The sequence below is a fragment of the Pteropus medius genome, unplaced genomic scaffold (genome assembly GCF_902729225.1).
Source record: "Pteropus medius unplaced genomic scaffold, Ma_sr-lr_union100, whole genome shotgun sequence".
In the NCBI taxonomy this organism is placed as follows: domain Eukaryota; kingdom Metazoa; phylum Chordata; class Mammalia; order Chiroptera; family Pteropodidae; genus Pteropus; species Pteropus medius.
In genome coordinates this window covers 2,656,018-2,671,892 of record NW_024355990.1, presented here as the reverse complement: position 1 = coordinate 2,671,892, position 15,875 = coordinate 2,656,018, and the positions used below count along the sequence as shown (strand labels likewise).

Here is a 15,875-nt window from a genome sequence, read left to right as displayed (position 1 = left end):
CTCTTCGGCCACTTCCTCTGCTGTACTGATCGGAGCTCCAGGATGGTGCCTGTCCGTGGGCTGCCTGGCAGTGACACAGGGACAGTGCACTCTGAAAGGAACAAACGCAAACCGTACAGGAACTCGGGATGCTGAGGTGGGGGGGTAGATACACTTGGCAGTCATAATAGCAATTAAAAACAAAAAACAAACAAAAAAAAACATTGGTTATTTTCTGCTTCTTTGATGTCGCTGAGCCTCCTCTTAAAAACCTCTGCTTGAAAGCTCAGAGCCCTCTAAGGGGAACTCGGAATGGCCTAAAGCAAACCACATGGGACCGGTACAGCTGCAGAAACGCGTGCATCACAGTCCCGGACTCGCAGACCCTCACACCACATTTCACACAAAGCAGGGGACGCAGGGCGCCGTCTCTGGCCAGGCCAAGGCCCTGCGACGTGACCCGGGAGGGCGGGGAGGCTCCTGAGACGGGGCTTCTATGCCTGGGTTCTCAGCTGAGGGTCTCTGAAAACGCGTGTGAACCTACGTGTGTGTCCTGCTGCTTTTGCTTGTTCAGTCATTCACCCTTGGGCCCTGCCCTGGAGGGCTCTGGTGCGTCGGGTATGGCTAGAGTGAGGCCCCAAAATAAACGGTTTTATTAAAAAACTCACCCAGGTGATTCTGCACATCCGCCAGGTATGCAAACTGCCTTCCTAACCCCAATTCACCAGATAACAGACCTCAAATAGGTAAACTATTTTTGTATGTTCATCTGCCTGGGGCACCTGAGCACGCCAATGAAGATGCCCAATCTGGGCCTGGGGAATGCAACATTCATTATTTTACAAATTTGCATGTAGAAAAGCCAAAAACTCAGGAAATATTTAGTTCCCTCTTTTTGACCCCTGCTGTTTTAACCCTGGCCTCGCATCCAAATAGCTGTTTCTCAGTTTAACAGAAAATGCAATAGCATTTTACTAGTTTAAAATAGCTTTCTAAAGCAAACAAAAATCTCATTACAAGAGATCTTAAGATTTTTAAACAGAAGTAAAAAGTTATTCTACACAGATATCAAATAAGTCTGATAACACTACTTCTCGGAATCGAAATTCATCCCAAACACAAGCATTACTTAGCCACCGTCATTTCCACAGATCGTCAGGCAGACAAGACTGTCATAATTGCCTCTGCACTTGTCACGCTCCTCCGTAAAGACTAAGGCATCCCTGCCACTTGCCCTTTCCCCTCCGCCCTCCCCAGCCTGCAGTTTGGTTTCGGTTTCAGTGTTTGATCCGAAACCTTGTGAAGGTTATAAAGGCTTTTCTGCGCATGTGCGTTGATAAAACACGTAGTTTTTAATGAACAGGCCTTTATGAGCAATCTATTCTTTCACCAGCCTCAGATGGCCACCGGCCACATGTGCGAATGCAGACTTCCTGCTGCTTAAAGGGGCACCTAACATTCTGTAACATAAACACGCACTAACAGAGTGAGTCATCCCCTCACAGAGGGACGTCTGGCTGTCCCGAGTTCCGAGTCCCCTAGTGAAGCCACAGAGCACGTGCTCGTTTGCAGGCGGCGACGCTGCGGCACACATCTCGGCCCTGTGGGTCCAAATGGTTCTGAGGTCTGCTTTCCTCCAGGCTGAGGGTCTCCAAGCACAACTCAGTCTCACGGGGACTGTGTTCTTCAGCCCTGCTGCTTCCAGGGGACCCAGAACCTATTTTTGTGTGGAAATCAACTGACCCCAGAGGTAAAAGAGAACTAAAATCTCTCCAACTTCCTGGAACCTGTTAAAACCTTTAAAAATCAAAAGTGACTTTTAACTACGTGCTTTTTTACTGTGTTATTTTTATAATGTTTAAAGGTTGAAGTTTAAATTCGTCTTGTCAGAATGCTACATACACACATACTTATGTTTAAGACAATAAATTACTGTGATATCAGAAAAAGGAAAGTCCATTACTATCTAGCCAAAAATGTGGTTTCGTATGCTTGATATCTGAATGAAAATTAAACCAAATGAGCATTTAACACAAATTCGTGACGGAGTAATAGCACCTAGCCTGCTTCCTCCACACGATGAGACGTCCATCATGTGACATGAGGACAAAAGGCAAACGTCTGGGAAAATGATACCAAATCACATCCTGCCAGTATCTGCTCCCGGCGTCATGAACTCCTGCCCTGCGGCACCATTGTTCAGGGCTGATCCCACTGCCTGGAACCAGGAAAGAGTCTCTGCTGGCAAAGAGAGTACAGAACACTCCTAAAAACGGGCTTCTGACGGAAGACATCCTCCCTCCTAGGATGAGGGACGAGGTTGCTGGGGACAGACACAGGATGGGGGTGAAGCTGCTGCTGCCTCGCACGCGCGTCCCCTCCCTCTTAGTGCGGGACGCTCCTCTGGAGCCAGGAGCGCTGGAGGACCCGGACAGTCCGCACGGGCAGCAGAACCTGGGCCCGCACCCGGCACGTCCCTGAGAAAAGGACACGCGCAGAGGACGAAGGCGCCCGCCCCGTGGGGCCGGGAACGTGCTAGCGGACATGGCCGGCGGAACGACAGCCCCCGACGATGTCCACATCTGCCTCTCCAGACCGCCCACGTCTGCAGGTGGAATTAAAGTCCGCTGGCCGGGAGCCGGGAGGCGACCCTGGACTGTCCAGTGGGCACCGCGGAAGCACGGGGCCCTCCAATGTAGAAGGCGGAGGCAGGAGAGTCAGGCTCAGGTGCCAGAAGCCTGGCCGGCCACTGCCAGCTTCGAAGACGAGGCAAGGGCGGTGGGGCTTCTGGCAGGTGGAAAAGGCCGGAGCTCGCTCTCCCCCAGAGTGTCCCGCAGGACCCAGCCTGCCCCCCCGATCCCCCCGATTCTAGCTGTGACCCCAGAACAGTAACATAAGTGTGTTGTTTTAAGCCACTGAATTTGTGAACATTTGTTACAGCAGCCATCTGGGGACGACCCTAAGTCGAGGTTACATTCTGCCACAAGGCCCGGCTGCTTTCCCGGGCTTTTAATGAAGAAAAAAAACAATTACCATTTTCTAATTCTTCTGAAGACACATCCCAGTGTCCAACACCATACCACGTCCCAGATCACAGTGCGCCAACCACAGAGCACGCCACTGCGGGTCCCGTGAGCCCCTCCTAACTCACTTCTTGGCCACGCTCATCCTTCAGGAACAGGATAATCCTACTTGCCATCTAATGTCCCTTTGCTAACATCTGGAATGCACGGAAAGTGTCCCATAATCCTCCCTGCAAGTCGATGGTGAGGAACTTCCTAACTGGTTATGATGCCAACTACCTGTAGCAAAAACCAAGCCCCCAAATAAGCCACCAACCGTGAAATGGAAGGACTGGGCTCCAAATCCAGCTGCAAGTCTCCAGCTGACAAGAGCAACTGCCTTAGTGTCCATGTGGAAAACAGACCGGGAGAGGGCGTGTGGGTTCGGGACGCTCACAGACTCTGAGCCCCCACCAAGGACCCACTGCAGGCCTTTAGGTTGGTCTGATAATTGGAGGTGGCGACTCCTGCCTCTGGGAGCTCCCGCTCCGGCTGCAGACCAGCCACGAGGAACAAACCTACCGGGAAGAAGACAATGAGCACTACAGGTGGGGGCCAGCAGGGTGGGGGAGCACGCGAGGGGAGGGGCTCCCAGGCTGCTTAGTCAGGGCGCATTCTGCGTAAGGCCACCGGGAATCCAAGCAAAGGCTGCTGAGTGAGGGATACCCAGCGGGTATCTGGGTGAAGAACACCCTAACCAGACAGCCCGGGAGGCTGGGGGCGGGGTGGGAGGCCTGGGGGCTGCAGGGAGTGTGCCCAGGAGTGAGTAGAGGCCGAACTTCTCGTCTGTGAGGGCTAGACTCCCGAGGTGCCGGCAGCAGAGAGGGGGTGCTCTCAGAGGCGGAGCAGGGCCTAAGGGAGAGTCCCCATTTCTACTGGGATCTACAAATGCATAATCTCTCCATTCCAATCCTAGGAAGCTTTTCGGAATGTCATTTCCTCCAGGCTTTGTCTGGACAGAGGGAGATCGTTAGAAGTCGTCGTCAAAGTTCCTGAAGAGGCTGAAGAAGTCGGCCACCCACCCCACCCCCCATCAGTTCAAGTCACCTGCCTGCCACGGCCACCGAGTCCACCCGGAGGGCTTCGGCTCCCAGAGCACGGCCCGGGGCGCCTGGGAGCCGCTCGGACACCACCGGTGGCGGAGACCAGGACGCGGCCCAGAGCCTGGTTTCAGAAACTCTAGCAAACCCAGCGCTGACAGCATCCCGCTCAGCGGCCGAGAACCCAGGTCCCACGGCCGGCTCTGACCCGCGAGGCGGAGGCCGTCTCCAAGGCTCGGCGGCCCGGAGCGCTGCCGCCCGGTGAGTCCCTGTCCAGACGCCGCCTGTCCGGACGGGACATGGCTGCGAAGTCGGGGCTCGCGTAGGAAGACCCCGGAGGACGCTCCGGAGGACGCTCTTTCACCCGCCGAAGCAGCACCATTCCTCAGTGTTCTGCTTCACCGCTGATTTCTCCTCTCGACTGCCTTCTGCATTGCGTCAAAAGCGGTGACAAGGCAAGGAGTGTCACGAAAAGGTCCAGGTACGTGGCTGAGAGGCGAACTTCAGTACAGACGCAAGAGGCGGGGCTCACAGCGGCCACCAGAAAGCCCAGCTGCCCGACCCGAAACGCGTCCTGGCTCGAGGGATCCCCGAAGGCCAGGCTGCCGCTCCTGCTGCCACAGCCCGGCCCACCAGATGCCCTGGCAGGAACCGCCAGCCCCGAAACCGGTCTGCCCAACAGATGCAGGACAAAGGGCTGACTCTGCTGTACGATCCTACAGACGCCCCAGACTGCGACCCCACGAGCCACTACGGGCTCTTTGAAGACACATCTGCTTAGTAACACGGAACACAGGTTTTAACCAAAACACTATTCAAACTCCATCAAGACACAGAACTCCGTACCCCAATTCCGGGAAACAGACAAAGTCAGAAAGGTCCGTAAGGCATGGACGAGGGGAAACAGGGGATGGGGCGGGACATCCTGGGACATGAGGACGCGCAGGCAGGGCGGCAGCGGGGCGCGGGCTCCGGACCCTGAGCGGTCTGTGCCCGACGCCGCTCCGCCACCTGCCAGGCCACCTCCCGTCTGGACCCCTCTCGAGCTCCGCGCTCCGCACCTGTGGTCGGGCACGCAGGCATCTCTCCCCCGGGGGACTTCCGTGAGGACCCGCGAGAAGGGATGATGAGCGTTTGGCACTGAGATCGGCACAGCCAGCAGTGTGCGGCCCCGGCGGGCGGTCACACGCACTCATGCGGGGCCACCTGCTCCGGAAGGCTCTCTCTCACCTGAGCCCAGGTAGGCGGCCGGTGCACGAGCACCCTCACCCGGAAGCACAGAGAGCCGGAGTCGTCCAGGCTCCCGCAGCATTCCTGGCACCTGCATCACGGCACCTGTCCTACGTGCGGGAACATTTCCAACTCGTCATTCCCCCAGCACTGTGAGCTTCTTGAAAGCAGAGCCTGTACTTTACGATTCTTCAGAGCCCCAGCATGGAGCAAATGCCCCGGCACAAACAGGAGATGACGGAGAGAAGGCGGAAGGGACAGACGAGTCTTACGGCTGGAAGAATCTAGATGGCGAGAAGGCGAAAGGAATCGAATGGTTGTTCGAGCCTCAATAATAGGAGTGGGGGGGGAGGTAGACGGGGTAAAGGGGGTCAAATATGTGGTGACAGAAAGAAATCTAACCATGGGAGGTGAGCACAGCGTAAACATATACACGTGCCTCACTGCCAAAGTGCACAGCTGACACTTACCGGATTTCATTAACCAATGTCGCCATCAAAAAAATAATAAATTATAAAAAAGAAAAATAAATAATCAAAAAGTTCTAAAAAATAATAATAATTGGGGTGATAAGTAAATGGTGACACGAGTGGACTCTGGAGAGCAGACGAGAACGCAGAGGGGCAAAGGGCGCCTGCAGAGTCCGCGAGGACGACGGGAGGGAAAGCCGGCAGCTGGAGGTCAAGAGCACCACTTCGGCCCAGCCCCGAGGGCTGCTGGGAGCGGCACATCCGGGAAGCGGAGAACAGAGAGGACATGACTGAAGCTAACAGGTTACACAGACGCATGCGGTGCGGCAGCTGCTGCGTAAGGAGCCCAAACACAGTGAAACGTGAGCCCGGCCTACAGCGGCCTGTGGACGCCACGCTTCCAGGCTGGTTTTCAGATGGACGGAACAAAGAGTCTACAGTCTTAAGCGCCCAAACTAAAACCAAGTCTCTGTTCCGCATCACCTGCCAGCTGCTCCCTCTCCGCCCATTCGCCGTGGTTACCTGAAGAGTGATACGCACAGCGGCCTGCAGAGTCCCCTCTCCCGATCTCGTTCTCTGCCCGGCCCTTCAGTGGTGGCACGCCCGAGACGACATCTTTGGCGCTTGTCTCAATCAGCACGTTTCAGCAGCCTTTCCCGGGCTCCACGTCCACTCCCGTGCTGAGAATTTTTTGAGTCCCATTTCCAAATGCAACTGCCTACACGGACTGCTCACCACGGACAGACGGTCTGGAAGGCCCTCGGACCTCCACTCAGCGTGTCTGCAACCGAGCTCCTGTGTTCAGCTCCAGACACTCACAGGTGACAAGCCCGGAGCAGTCACCCACGACAGAAACCTGGCACTCGTCCAAAACCCCGTTTCCACTACCTCCCCGCAACGCTGTCCCTCCCAAACCCTGGCAACCAAACGCTGTCGTTTTAGGTCCTTAAGCCACCTGGCAGTTATTCTCCCCTCTCCCACTCCTACTGCTTTAATGCAGGGCCCGTCCCCTATGTCACCTGGACGACTACAGCAGAGCCCTGTGGATCTCCACCGCCCGTCTGAACCACACCTGTCGAAGGCACCTTTTTAAAACGCAAAATCATCACCGTGGCCCAGAGAAGCCTCCGTGCCTTTGTCCCCCTCCTGTGGCCATCTGGCCGCCCCACTCCACCTCCCCAGCCCAGAGCCCATGCCACACCCCAGTGACTCCCAACCTCCCGCCTGCGCTCAGCCTCTGGCCCGAAGTGTTTCTCTGCCCACTCACTTCATTAGTACCAACTCCTCTGCCCAACACTCGCTGCTCTGTGACCTTCCCTCTGCCAGGTCGGGTTCCACCCCAATCCAGGTAGGACTGCTCTCCTCCGTTTACCTAAACTTTCAGGTACAACCTGCCACTCCCACTCTCCCAGACTCAAACCATCCACGACAGCGGCCGCGGCTGCCAGCAGCAGGGGCTGCCCGGTGCGGCGATCGCGAACGCTGTTGAGAAACAAGCGCTCAGAAGCCAAAGCTGTGACAAGACTACTGCCGAGGACAGGACAGGGCTTCTCAACGGCGCTAAACCAATTCCGTCACTCACGCCCCACAGTTACAGCACGGGCTGTCACCACGGCAGATAAAGACGTGCTTCCTAAACAGAAACTTCGAAAACGCAAAAAAAAAAAAAGTGTAAAACATTAAAGACTCTCATAGGGAAGGTAACATCCTGCCCCTCGCTAAAGGAGCCAGGTGTCACAGAAAGCGCCTAACATCCATGTCACTGTCACCAAAGCAGAAAGACACGGTGTGACACCGTCCTGGAGAGCAAGCGACAGAAACCCCCCACGCGGCTCTCTGCCTACTCCGCGTTGGTTCTAGTCAGTGCGGAGAAGCAAAGCACCACCGCCCGCAGTTTCAGACGATGCGGGCTCACTTCTCGAGCGTCTCTAATTTTCCACCTCCCCCGTGCGTCTGTTACTGCAACCGAAACTGAGCAACAATAATTAGAGACAGGGCAGCAGGCAGAGTGGCAACGGAGCGGATGGGCAGGTTCGGGCCAATCGCATCCACAGGAGCCCACTGTCCAAGCCCTCCCTCTCCGGGCGAGCAGGAAAGGGGCGGAGAGGCCTTGGGGAGAGAAGCCTCCGCCAGCTGGCCCTGCGCGGGAGCGTCCAGCCTCTGCGCACCTGGCCTCCGCCCTCCTCCCCGCCAAGTGACCTACATGTTTGCTCTCAGCCTTGACACCCGCAGGCGCTCTCCTGGCTCTCACTATATAACCACCTGACCTCGAATGCGTGGAATGTAAGAAAAAACCTATTTGACAAGATCGTGTTGATGCACACTGGAGACACGTGGAGAGGAGCGGGCACGAGCCTCAGATCCCACGGCCCCAACTGCTCAGCATGACAGCCCAGACCGTGCGGCCACGTAACCCAGGTTCCTCCTCTAAGAGAAACTTTCTGTATTTGGCCAGAAGACAATGCATAGCCTGAGAAATCTTCCAACTCTAAGAGAGAAATTAAGAAATGGTAAGAAAGTGACTACCACAACTGGTCTTAATCTGACCCAAACCCCAGCCAGAATGAATGTGTACATTTCCCCATTCTTAAAATGTCAGAGTGAGAAAAACATATATCATTGATTTGACAGAGACCATAAGAAAGTTAATCTCAGTTAAGTAAATAAAGACACCATCATCCCACGTGAATAGCCAGGTCATAATGTACAAACATGCAAAAGGAATTTTTTTCAACCTGGTAATCAATAGATTTAACGAGGTGGCATTCTGTAACCATTAAGCTGGTTTAAAGAAAAGCTTTCGAATGCTAAGCCTCAGCAGTGGCACGGGGCCCTGGGCAGTGCCAACAGCAGGGTGAACCTCCTGGAAAGCAAAGCGGCACCACGCATCAGGAATTCTAAAAATGTTTATTCCCTCTGACATGTTAATGTCACCCCTGGAAATAAATCTACCTTAAAGACTACAAAATATATAATTATGGTAACCTTATGTTCCAGATTTTCTAAGAAAGTCCTGACTTCATGTAATTGTGTTCTTTTCAATAAATGCAAATCGTTGAGCGTATAATTAAATTTGAGAGCAATGAGAGTCATCAATATCATAGAAAAACAAAGAAAATTAGTTGAGCCTGGGGTCAGACACGTAGCGGAAAGTGTTCCTGTTTCTGTTTGAGACTGGGGGGCAGAAGACAAAATCCCAAGCTCACTGAATGCTAACTCTGCCTCCTGGAACCCAGTGCGATCTGTCGGGTCCCAGGCCCCTCGCTTGTTCCAGAGGCACCCACCTGAGCTGGCGAGTCTCCCCTGGACGCAAGGGCTCCCCCCAGCGGCCATCCCGCACGCGGCGCCCCACACAGCCAGCCCACCCTGGCCGGGGCCACACCTCCACTCCGTCCCACAGCGGCCCTCCCTCCCGCCGCAGAACAGGCTCAGGTCTGAAGTAGTAAAAAGTGAGCTGCGACCAGGCTGCGTTGGAGGAGTGAGGCCTTGACAGCAGGGGAGCTCGACGATGTTCAGGACCGCGCTCAGAAACTGGGTTCTCTCACTGCCATGACGCAGGCCATCACCGCCAACGGCTGCAATGTCACTGATGGACAACCCTGCCAGCCTCTGCCTCCCAACACACGGGCAATCTCTGCAGCAGCAGCAGCAACTCCTGGGGCCAGAAGCGTGAGAGCCTCCAAGAGAGAAGGGCCTCCCAAAACTGCACATTCACGAACTTTCCCGTACGATTCCGAGAGGCTCCAGAGGCCATTTAAGCGACAGACTGCAGGTTCAGAATCCCTGCTCAAGTTCAGAAGTCACCAAGAGGATCGTTGTCACCGAGCCTCTTCTTGGGCAGGATATCTCATGGAGGCAAAATACCGCTTCCCCTTGCAAGCGAGAACGGTGATCCAGGAAGTACAGTGATCTAACGAGGAGGTAATGTGACCCCTAAAAACTCTCCACTGTTTCACGGTGTTTAGAAAGAAACGAGGTGATACAGACCAATCGGCCACAAGCAATGTGGGCATCTTTCTTAAAATGTCAACTGAGCTTTTAGAAAATCACCAATTTCACATTTAAAAAAAAAGCTTTGAAGTGACCTTTAACCTTTAGTTCGTCTTCACAACATAGCGTGTCATGCTACACACGTAGCTGGAGCCACAATGCACCTGCCTTGTGAGCTAAGAGCCTCCGAGGAGACAAGCGGCTGTGACGGGGGCGTCTGCAGGGGGAAGGGCTTCTGGACACAAACGGGCCGGCCCGGACCGGCTCGGAACCAAGAGCGTGCAGTCGAGCCTTTCTGCACGTTTCTGAAATTTCCTTTGAACAGGGAGGCTCGGCCCCTCTCTTCAGCACATTATAAACGAGTTATGTTCTAAAGTTGTTTCATACCAAAGTGGTAGCCAGCGAATCATAACTCAATTCCCCAAAGACACACTATGAACAGCGCTGTGTCCTGGGCTGACTCTCGGAACAACAGAGGTTCTGAGGGAGCCGACGGACCGGCATCTTAGGTGCTTTATGAGCCCATAGCAGACATTTCGTTTTGAAATGTGGAATCTGAGTAGCTGTTGTATGCCTCAAAGTAAATTCTCTGTGAAACCGCTGATGGAAATGGAAGGTTCTGGAAAATGAGGCCAATCTTAACCGAGAATCTCATTCTTCGTATGATCATCTTAAACTATTAGGTACTTTTTGTGCAGTGAACCCTGTGGGTGGGGAATCCTCTTTAATTCAACCTTTCTGGTTCCTCCAAAATACAAAGATGATGACTTTCTAAAAATGTATAAAGGGAAAGAATAACCTTTTTCCTCATGTTATGTGTGGTCAGCAGAATAACGGCCCCCAAAGATGTCTGTGTCCTGATCCCCAGGACCTGTGACGTGACCCTACGTGGCAAAAGGCAGATCACCACTGCAGCATTAAAGCTGCAGGCCCTCACACTGGATTATCCGATGCCATTCGAGGGCCCTAATAAGAAGGGGCAGAGATCAGGGAGAAATGGGAAGATGCTGCCTGCTGGCTTTGACGATGGCAGGGGGCCACCAGCCAAGGAATGCAGGTAGCTTCTAGAAGGTGCAAAAGGCAAGAGAACAAGTATTGCCCCAGGCCACAGCCCTTCCGACACCTTGATTTTAGCCCAGTGAGACAAAATTTAGACTTCTGATCTCCAGACTGTAAGATAATAAGTGTATGCTGTTTTGAGCCATCGTGTTTGTGCTTATCTGTTACAGCCGTCATAGATGAATACGCTCTGCATCTGCTCACTCCCTTCCAAGGACAGAGTCATGTCATGCCTGATGGCAAAGCAGTCACTGTACTAAAAGCAACCAGATCAAGCAACCAGAGAGCCTCCTGCCTCTCCTGGCGGTAAGAGCACCAGGGAGGGCAAGAAGAAAGCCCAGCAGGACACTGAGGGAAGCCCAGGGATCTGAAGGAAGTTAAATGACAAGAGAACGTGCAGAAAATAGCAGACAAAGCTGAACAAGGCTCCTCACTGGGCAGAAAGAACGAGGTCTGGAGGGGCTGAAAATCCTTTGGAACCAGCCAGTGGGTGATTTTTTATTTTTTCAGTCACAAAGAAAAGCACATGTGGCTTTTACTTGGAAGGTAAAGAGGGGACATCTGATGGGCACCCATCCCAAATGGGCTCTGGACTTCACGCTGTGAGTGGGTCTTGCCGGCAGCTGCCGGGTCCTGTCTGCGGCTGAGGGTCAAGTTGCAGGTCATAAACCCACCCCTTCACCAATCAACAGTCTCAACAGTCTCTCAATGACTTACTTGTAAATAAACAGAAAACCTGCTTTAGTCTGTTAGTCAACAAACCGGGATTTGGTTCCATTTAGCCCCAGAAGCACTTTAAATAGGCTGTGCCTGCACTCTGCAACCAAACCACAAAAGTTCGCCATTTGTTCTATTTGCCATTCTTTCTTAAATTCCTCCAGAATAATACGTCAATAAACTAACCATAGCATTTCAGCTAACCCTTTGCAACACCTGCCCTTTCAAGCTGTTTGCCGGAAGACAGCCCTGGCTGTTGGCCAACAGATTTTAGGATGAGGTTAGCTGGAGGAAAACTGGAAACTTTGTTTTTGTCAAGTTTTCGCTATCTGTGTCCTGCAATTTACTATGCCGCGTCTCTGTGCACAGACGAAGGTGCACAGGTGCCGAGGTCTGGCCGACAGCACCTTAGTCCCCGGTAAGCTGGCCGCAGAAACGTCCCAGCTGAAGCCTATCCCCTTCGGAGTCCCCGATAAGTTGGCCGCAGAAACGTCCCAGGTGAAGCCTGTCCCCTTCGGAGTGGTTTACTGTTTTCTCATGTTCATTTCAGACAAAGACATGAACCGGGACACACAACTTGCGAATACCAAAAAGGGCCGGAAACAACGGAGAATGCAGACCGGGGCGCAGGGAAACCTAAGCGTGTGGGGGCACCGCCAGGCCTGCGCCGGGTGACAGCGGCCGGCGACCCCAGCCCGCGACCCGCGTCCCGGCGACCCCGCCCCGTAGGCTCCCGGTCCCTATCCTGGCGACCCAGACACTACGACCCCGGCGACCCCGGCCCTACGACCCCTGGGTCCCGCCCGGGAGACACGGGCGCCCCTCAGCCTCCCGGCGACCCCCGCCCGGCCCCGGCCCGGGCTCTCGCCCCGCACCACCGTCCCCGGGAAACGCGAGCCTCCAGGGCCGCCGCCGGACGCCCGGCCGGGAGGGGAGGAAGCGAGGGAGGGGGCCGTCCCCCGGCCCGGCCGCGGGCCGCACTGACCGTAGCTGTCGTCCTCCTCCATGGCGCCGGTGCCGCTGCCGACACCGGGCTCGCCGCTCGCCCTCGCGCTGCGCCGCGCCTGGCTCGCCTCAGCCGGGCTCCGAGCCCCGCCTCCAGCCCCGCGCCTCCCGCGGGGGCCCCGCCCGCCGCCGCTGCGCCCGCACTCCCGGCACACGGCCGCCCCCCGGCCCGCGCCTGCGCACGAGCGCCGTGGCCCCGCCCCTGGCCCCGCCCCGCCGCCCACGCGCGCACCCCCTTCACCTCCCCCCGCCTCCGGCACGCGGCCGCCGCCCGGCACGCGCCTGCGCACGCGCGCCCCAAGGCCCCGCCCCGGGGCCCGAAGGCCCGCCCGCCGGCCCACGCGCGCACTCCCCGGCACGCGGCCGCCCCCAGCCCGCACCTGCGCATGCGCGCCCCAAGGCCCCGCCCCCGGGCCCGAAGGCCCGCCCGCCCGCCCACGCGCGCTCTCCCCGCACGCGGCCGTCTCCCTGCCCGCGCCTGCGCCCCCGCGCCCGCCCAGGCTCCGCCCCCGTCACCCCCGCGGGCCTAGCCGGTTTCGGGTGTCGCAAGGGCCGAGCAAGGAGTCGGGCTGGCGTCCCCTGACCGACCCACAGCCCCGCTCCGTGCAAAGGCCCAAGGTCGTGTCCGGCCACTGAAGGTCAGGGTGGTCCTGACGTCAACCGTGCAGGTCAGGCCTGCCCTAGCTTGCCAAGGAAGGCCAGGTCGTTGGCCAGAGGCCGCAGAGTGCTTGGAGTCGTTTATTTCTGCGCCTGAACCTCAACACAATGAATGTCAGGAGTTCACTGCCTGTACACTTACTTTCGTGGTCCTCTGAATCTACCTGGATCAGGTTTCAAAGGGAAGCACTCACCTCCCAGCGTTTCAGGATTTTAGCCACCCTGATTCACGCACCCCTTAAATTCCGACGTTGCTAGACTGCTCGCTGCATGTTTTATTTGTCAGCACTGGACTGCTGGAGGGGCACTCAGCCCAAGGCCCTGGCAAGGGCGCAGAACCTCTCAGAAGCTCCATGGGGTGGGAGTGGGGGGAGACCCTATTTACTGGCCAGTGACATCTCACTTGTTCTAGACAACAAAGAAAACCCATTTCCTCTCACGGAAAAGGAGTAAGTGAATGAGGAATCTCCGCTTCCGTTCCAGATCTGCTCTGATCAGCCTCGTGACCTGGACAGTCTCAACCCGCAGGACCTGTTTCCTGCCCACAGAATGCAGTCTCTGACTACAAAATCTGGGCTTCCACCCAGAATTGATCTTTGAAGTGACAGACGTGTCACCATCTTCTGCTAGACTTCTACGCAGCTAACTATTCCTGTTAGACGAGATGGATTTCAATACCTCAGCCTCAGGAACCCCAATCTGTACGTCTTGCTGGGGGTGCAGCTCTGCCCACTGTTCCAGTCCCTAAGAAAATGGTCCCTTCACGAACAAGCAGCCCTCGTAATCTCATGAACTGAACAGCTCGCCTTTGGTGGAGAGCCTGACGTCTCCTCAAAGTCCAAGATGTTCTCTGCTTCCTTCGGCGCATCCCCCAGGTGCTTCCTTTGAATAATTCTAGAAAGTAGACATTTCCCTTGTGTCGATTAGGTTACCCTTCTCCTAAAAGATTGATTCCGGTAGATTAATGAGCTTAATTTTCACTGGCTTCACTGCTTTGTGTAGTACCACAGGTCCACATCAGAGCAGGAGGGCCACGTTTAGGCCCCTTACGTTCTTGCATTTTGATGCGTGTGCTCAGTGCTCAGTGACCCAGCCATATTTCACTCACATTGGCCTGGACCCAGATGCTCTTAGAATCACCCTGCTTTATCTGTCACAGTGGAGCGGAGACGCTCCCGGATGTCTGCCACCCACCCCCTTCACTCTCCTCTTCCCTGGATGCAGTCCCCAGAAGGTTCAAGGCATTGTCCGGCTGGCTTTCTTACTTTAATAGTACACAGGTGTTCTTTGCCACCAGAACTCTTGCTCAATGACCAAAACTCAGGAAAAAAAGAGATTCTCTCTCATCACTCCCAACTTGTTATCCAAACTCCCAACGGCAGTAGATTTGGGTAGGGACGGGTGACACTGATCACCTGGATTAGCTTGGTACTTGACTGTTTTACAAATTCTCTTAACTTACATTGTCTCATTACCACAGTGTTTTCAATCTACAGGTCCCAGCTCATCATGGTTGAGAAAACCAGTCATCATTAGAGGAAGAGAGGATTAAATAGGGGGAAAAATGGCTTCTATCACTTGTTATAAGGGTCACGTTTGTTTTGGTCGTGTATGAATGGACGCAAGTGTCGCCCGGATAGGGATGTACAATTTATTTCTGACTGTGGGTCACTGTCGGGACACTCCATTAGGTCACATGTCTGATAGAGGCATCCTGAGCTGTCATCGCCCTATGGCAGATTTGAAGACAGGCTCAGCGAGGTCACAGTACAGTCCTCAGGTCTGGGGCCATGGGCTGCTTGTGTCCCCGGCCCCTGGAGCATGATGACACCTTAGAAGACAGAGCAGCGGCGCAAAGGCAAGGATCTGGCCCTCCACCCCAGCCCCAGTTCTAACCCAAACCTCTTCGTCCCAACCCCCACCCCACAGCATCACTGCTCTTCAGAGAACCTTGAAAATGGCTCAGGGCTCCCTGCAAGCCCCGTTGTGGTCTGTCGGCCTCAGTGATTGATCTACCTAAGAACTCTTTTTTTTTATTTTTTTTAAGTTGGTGCCTTCCTTCCTCCACAACTGCCTTACATGATAATCTCAAAAATCAGCATTACAGAGGAAGTCTTTTAAGCAGAGGGAACCCAAAATGCATTTTTTCCTGTGCTTATACTGTGGTGTTTCAAACTTCTTCAGAAACTACTTCAGTATTCAATAAGGGGCCAGTTACCGTATTACACGTCCCTACAAGGGGGCATTCACAAGCTTTAAAAAGATGGGGGCTGAGTTCTCTCCCTACCGACGTGAGAAGGTTCCCAGGCCGTGTGAAGTGAAAACAAGCAAGGGCCATACATATATATTATATATATACACATTTTTATTACAAATGGAAATAATCTATTTTTTGTCCATACATATATATTATATATATATATACACATTTTTATTACAAATGGAAATAATCTATTTTTTGTCCATACATATATATTATATATATATATACACATTTTATTATAAATGGAAATAATCTATTTTTGTCCATACATATATATTATATATATATGCACATTTTTATTACAATGGAAATAATCTATTTTTTGTCCATACATATATATTATATATATATATATATACACATTTTTATTACAAATGGAAATAATCTATTAAAATAATCTAAT

The 15,875-nt window shown here is 54.0% G+C and overlaps 1 protein-coding gene across 1 annotated transcript in view; it reads right to left on the bottom strand.

Moving 5' to 3' along the window:
- CYTH1 (cytohesin 1) overlaps nucleotides 1–12,675 on the bottom strand; it is a 65,988-nt gene extending 53,313 nt beyond the window's left edge. The window contains exon 1 of the mRNA XM_039859940.1: nucleotides 12,533–12,675. Coding sequence (XP_039715874.1) covers nucleotides 12,533–12,554 — 22 coding nt within the window. The 5' untranslated portion in view covers nucleotides 12,555–12,675. The remainder of the gene's footprint in view (nucleotides 1–12,532) is intronic.
- Between the last annotated feature and the right edge of the window lie 3,200 nt (nucleotides 12,676–15,875).